This window comes from Pipistrellus hanaki (genome assembly GCF_964339955.1).
Source record: "Pipistrellus hanaki genome assembly, chromosome: 11".
NCBI classification, from domain to species: domain Eukaryota; kingdom Metazoa; phylum Chordata; class Mammalia; order Chiroptera; family Vespertilionidae; genus Pipistrellus; species Pipistrellus hanaki.
The window spans coordinates 20,205,302-20,211,301 of NC_140513.1; the positions used below are offsets into that span (position 1 = coordinate 20,205,302).

Sequence of the window (6,000 nt, forward strand, 5' to 3'; positions counted from 1 at the left end):
CTCTAACCTCCAAGTACCACAGAATGTATCTGCATTTGGAGATATGCTCTTTAAAGATATAATTAAGTTAAAATGAGGCTGTTAGTTTTGGCCCTCCTGCAACCTGAGTTGTGTTGTTGTAAGAAGAAGAAACTTAGGCACACATTGATACACCAGGGGTGCTCAGACACAGAGGAAAGGGCATGGGAGAAAGTGGCTATCTGCAAGCCAAGGAGAGGCCTCAGAAGAAAGAAAACCTGCCAACATTCCGCTTGGACTTTTAGTCTCCAGAACTATGAGCAAATAAATTTCTGTTGTTTAAGACACCAAATCTCTGATATTTTGTTATGGCAGTTAGCAGAAGAATACAACCTATTTTTCAGCATAGCTAAATTTAATGGAAATAATTTCATATTATATAAATGCGTGGCTGTGTTTTCCATGTGTAGGCATCTTTGTTCAAGCAGATAGGTGTGTGTGTGATGTGAATGTCTGTGTGCAAATGTAAAAGGTATGCACAAATGTATCTTGAAGTGGGGTAGAGGAGTGCCAGTCTGGAAGAAAAATAGAGAATTTAGTGTTATGTTGGTCTTAGAGTGCTGACATTATTTTGTAAATTCCAAGAAGCTACAGAGTACTTCAGTGAAACTACTAGCATTCTTTTGTGTGTGCTTTTTCCTGACACCTGGTTCCTTAAATCCACAGGTATATATAAACCCATTAGTACTTAGAAAAGACATGATAGCTATATTAGAGAATTTACGATACCCCAACCCTACTAAATTGGTGTAAACTATTGAAATATATGAATAGATCTTATTATATATACCACAATATTTGAGGACTTTAAAAAATGTTCACCCAGCAGCTTTCATAGCATCATAGATCCCCTCTGGACCAGATGACTAAGTGCAAGGTTAATGTGCAAAACTTATTTGCTCTTTATCATGGAGTTGTCACCAGAGTCAATATGATTATTGTGATGGTTTAGATCCAGGTTGAGAGCTGCCCATTGGTGTAAAAGAAAAGGAGAGGAGATGTTCTGGGATTAACGTTATGGCATGTGAGAAAATCATATCAAAGGATTATCGAGTCTGTCTAAAGGGTGACAACTGCAAGACAGGTAGGTAGGTTGGGGTCAGTGGACTGACCAATTATTAGCCAATGATAATCCTTAATAGAAGAGTGAGAGAGTGGAGCTAACAGAAAGGAAAGTGGCAGTAAATGTGAGCAACAGCAAGCACAGTGATAATGACTTAAAGCTTATTAGTTCCATCTAGTCTTATTCACTTACTCTACCTTAGAGATTTCACTTTACTGCCTGCATAAGGGCAGGGTGAATGTGATCTATGGAACTCACAAACCTCTGTTTCTATCAGGAGCCTTCCTAAATAATGCTTGCATCCCTTTTAACTGGAAGATTATTATTTTGCCTTTGGGTTTTGCCTTACTATCTCCGAGTGTGTACTTTTCTGAAATGGACTTCACCAAATATCTATAAGTGTATGAGGATGCCTTCACTTGCGAAGGCCTCTTCAGGCTTCTGACAGGATCACAGGCATTAGTCTTGTGGTTTGCTCTGCCTGATTAGAATCAACTTCAGTAGCATACACACTAGATCGCCACAGATCTCTCATTCTTTTATTGCCTATGACTAGTATTTTTTCTTAAACTAACTCCCCCCCCCCCTTTTTTTTTCATTTACAAAAGGATTTAGAATACATAAAACAAGGCAACATTTGTTTTTGGTTTTTTTTTCTCCCTCACATTCTGGTATGGGATCTGGTGGTGGCTCCTCCACTGTTGCACAGTTGTTCTCCAAGCCAGTGTTACTATCACTGGTTCCTTCCTCGGTCATACTGTCCACCCCCCTCCCGCCCACTCTCCTTGTTCTCGGGAGTAGAAATGCCTTCTTCACCAGTCTGCCGACTTTCTATCGTTTCCTCAAGACGTGTCTCCTTTATATCCATTAGCATGTTCTCGTCATCTTTCTTTTCTTCAGTCTTATTAGCTGCTTGTTCTTCCAAAGGAAAAGTACTACTCTGACTGTGTTCAGTTTGCTCTGCTGCCCCCTTCTCCCTTTCCTTCTGCCTTTTTGCGAGCCTGTTCCTCTGCCTGTGCAATTTCAGCTGCAGTGTTTTGTTTGTTTGTTTGTTTGTTTTCTATATCCACTTCTATTTTTAAACCACACAACATTTAAAGTTCATTGTTAAATTAATCCATGCTCTCCTGGAATTTCCTCTTTTCCTGGTGTTGCTCCTCTATTTGAAGAAGGTTAGCTTCTAGTTTTCGCTGGTGAATCATTAAGGACTGGGCCTGTTGTTTGAGGACCTGCATTCTAGCTGTGGTGACAACCAACCGAATATCTGGCACCGCACGTACACTAAGGATTTCACTGATGAGGTGGTGGTTTCTCTGGAAACAAGCGGTGGCTGTATGCTTCACTGAAAAGACATCATAATCATCTGATCTTCAGCAGGCTGAGTGCTCATGTAAGGTTCTCCTTTCTTCATGTGAGACACGTGAAGAAAGGCGGCCTCTGTCGCCTTTCTTTTTGTACTTGTGTAAGTGAGATATGTGGGGAAATTATGGTCAGTCTTCATAGATTCATTGTATTCTATCTTTTCTGTTTCATATTCATTTAAATATTCTTGTTTTTCTTCACCAATGAAATCTTACTACATGCTACCAATAATCTTGCCAATATCCCACAGCTTCAGGTCAAGGTTGGAAGCCTTTGCCTGGTCCCAGGCCTTTCTGCTATACCTCATGTAGGGCATCAGAGGGTAACCTGCTGGCTTGGGGGTTTTGGAATTGTAATGCCAGAAGATGCCATGTGACTCTTGGGCCCGGGTTCCCTCCCAGCCTGTAGTTGTTGTAGGCGAGATGACTGCATGGATTGTATCTCACAAACCCTAGTGTGCTGTGCATTTGTGTTGCAGGAGCTAAGGTGGGTTTGACAAAGGGAAGCAAGGCCAGAGCTTTGGACACCTTTTCTGCCCACAGTGTCTCAGATTCATTCTTAAGGAACTGCTAACTCAATCTTCCAAAATGTCAAGAAGACCATCTTATGACTAGATTTTTTCATATTTCAGAATTTTTATTTTAATACATTAAATAGCAAGATGGAGTTAGCATTACTTTTAAAATACAGTGAAAAAGTGATATTAGAGTCAAGGTTTATGGTATATTCCATATTAAAAAAAATGACTTTTAAAGGTAATGCATAGACTACCTCTGAATTGAAGAAGTAATAAGGGTATCATGACAAATAAAAAGGTTTGTGAACAAAGTAAAGAGCAGTGTTCAAATAGGAATGGATATTAATTTAAAAAATCCTCTGTATCACCCTTTCCATTAAATCCTCATTAGAATAGTAAAATAAGATATATGATAACCTGATTCTCAATTAAAATCACAAAGCATATTTTTCTAATTATCTATGTATTTCTGCTAAGAAAGTAAAAATTTGTAGAAAAAAAAATCTCTCATTTACATATTAATGCCTGTCAGTCTAGTAACTACTGCAGCAGGAGTAGTGTTATGGAAAACCATGGATTTTACAACCAAAGAATTCAGGATTGAATGCCAACTTTTTTACTGCCTAGAAGTGTGACCTTGGAAAACTGATTTTGACCTCTCTGTGCTTTGGTTACTTCATTTGGAAGATGGGTACAGCAATGCCTATATCATGAGGTTGTTTGTGACAATCAAGTGAGAAAATAATTTCAAAACCAGGAACCAATTACAAATAGAAAAAAATGAACTCAAATAGTTCTTTCAAAAAGGGAAATGAAAAATATGTGTTTTATTTGTTAAGTAGACATATGGATTTTCTTAGAAAAGCTCAAGTTCATTTTTTCCTTATTTTTAAAAGTTTAATTTTACTTCTTAGACCAGTTGTCCCTACATTTTTGTCATTTTCATAAAAAGACGAAGGTAGGTTATTATTTTGCAATTTATTTCCAACATTTTCATAAAAAGATGAAGGTAGATGATTATTTTGAAATTTATTTCCAAATTCTGTGACTCTGCATATAACTTATATTTCTTTTGTTGCATTTGTATTAAAAACCTTTGCCTCCAATCTATGAGCTTGTTTTGTGCATGAATTCAAAGATGTGAGTTTCTCATCCTTTCCTCCAGAACCAGTGTCTACTCACTAATTTTCTCAGGGCTCCATGCACCTCTGTATTCCTCAGGCTGTAGATGATAGGATTGAGCATGGGTGTTACTACTCCATAGAACAGGGCAATTAATTTGTTAAAAGCAGAATCTTTGGACTTTGGCTTCATATACATGAAAAGGATTGTCCCATAAAACACAGTGACCACTGTTATGTGGGCTGAGCAGGTGGAAAAGGCCTTTTTTCTTCCTTCTGCTGAATTGATTCTTAGTACAGTAGAAAGGATGAAAATGTAGGAGATACAAATCAACAGTAACGGAGTAAACAAAAATATCACATTACCCAACATTATAGCGATCTCATTCAAGGAAATATCTGTGCAAGCCAGCTTAACAAAGGCCAATATTTCACAAGCAAAATGATTAATGACATTTTTTCCACAAAAGGGCAACCGTATTGCAAGAATAGTTTCTGTCAGTGAGTTGAAAAAGCCCAATCCCCAGGCGAGAGCAGCCATCTGAATACAAAGAGCCTTGCTCATGATGATGGTGTATCTCAGAGGGTTGCAAATGGCCACAAACCGATCATATGCCATCACTGCCAGGAGCACACACTCTGTGGACCCCATACTATAGGAGACAGACATCTGCAGCACACATCTAGTGAAGGAGATGGTTTTTTTCTTTGATAGGAAGTGTATCAACATTGAGGGGATAAAGGAGGATGTATACCAAATGTCTAGGAAAGAGAGATTAGCAAGGAAGAAGTACATGGGTGTGTGGAGGCGGGAATCCAGGAGAGTTAGAAGGACCAAGGTGCCATTCCCCAGGAGGATCACCAGGTACATCACCAAGCACGTCACAAAAAGGAGTTTTTCAGCTCTTGGGTACTCAGAAAGTCCCTGCAGAATGAACTCGATCTCTGTCCAATTGGTCCATTCCATTTCACTATTTTATACCTGAAGTAATCTAGAGAAAACTACAAGTTAATCTAATGAGTCTGTACTGTATTAACATATGAAGGAAGAGATCATTGTAGGAGGGGCAACAAGTATCCTCACAAGCTGGAATAGTAACAGCTGTGAGTTTAGCTTTTCTGTTCCTCTTCTAGCTTACAAGGCAGGGGATTGAAGACATGAAATAATTAAATTGATAGCTTATTAAAAATAAAGGTTTCTGGAGTCTATTCCTGAGAGTGTAATGCACAAGTTATGAGGTAGGGAAGAACTATTTGAATTTTGAATAAACATCTGTAATCTCTGATTCAGTGGACCCACAGACCCCATTTTGAATATGAGTATTTTGGAAAGAGCATGCTAACCTGTTAAAAATACCTATTTATTTGATTTTATACCATGTCTATCATTGATAGTACAATTGGTTTAGGGTTTTATAATTTAAAAACGTGTTTATACATTATACTTACTTTACCATTACTCTAATTCTCTAAGGAAAATAAAATTCATAGAGGCAAAATATATATAAAAACATAGTAAATGAAATATATATAAAAACATACTTTTTATTCAAATTTGCATTTTCTTACTTTACCTCGCTCCCCTCCCCTTTCTAACAACTTGCTTATTGCTATCCCCAAATTATGCAAGTTATCTAAAAAGTAAGAATCAGGCATAGTTTTAAGGAGTTCGCTCCTGATGATTCCAATGTGCAACTAAGGAAGAGAGCTACCTGTCTGGTGGAGTGCTTCTAACTGTCAGAGTGCAGGTGAATTACATAGAGAATCCTGGTGAAAGATTCTGAACCAGTGGGCCTGATGTGGCTTCTAAGATCTGCATTATTAACACGTTCCCAGATGCTGCTGATGCTGATTCTCTGCAGAACTCACTTGAATAGTAAGGCCTTTTAGACCATCTTTCTCCACAACCTTTGCAGAGT

At 38.1% G+C, this 6,000-nt stretch overlaps 1 protein-coding gene and 1 pseudogene across 2 annotated transcripts; both read right to left on the reverse strand.

Annotated features, from left to right (window-relative positions):
• Positions 1-1,077: 1,077 nt before the first annotated feature.
• Positions 1,078-3,534, reverse strand: LOC311630278 (SWI/SNF-related matrix-associated actin-dependent regulator of chromatin subfamily E member 1-like; annotated as a pseudogene). The gene is made up of 3 exons: positions 3,505-3,534; positions 1,747-3,012; positions 1,078-1,178 (listed from the first exon to the last, which is right to left on the reverse strand). The product of its transcript is annotated as an SWI/SNF-related matrix-associated actin-dependent regulator of chromatin subfamily E member 1-like (transcript).
• A 575-nt stretch (positions 3,535-4,109) lies between these two features.
• LOC311629761 (olfactory receptor 13D1-like) lies at positions 4,110-5,048 on the reverse strand (the record flags this gene model as incomplete). The annotated part of the gene is made up of 1 exon (XM_084898142.1): positions 4,110-5,048. The coding sequence occupies one exon, from the start codon at positions 5,046-5,048 to the stop codon at positions 4,110-4,112; it is 939 nt and encodes a 312-aa protein (XP_084754268.1).
• Positions 5,049-6,000: the final 952 nt, after the last annotated feature.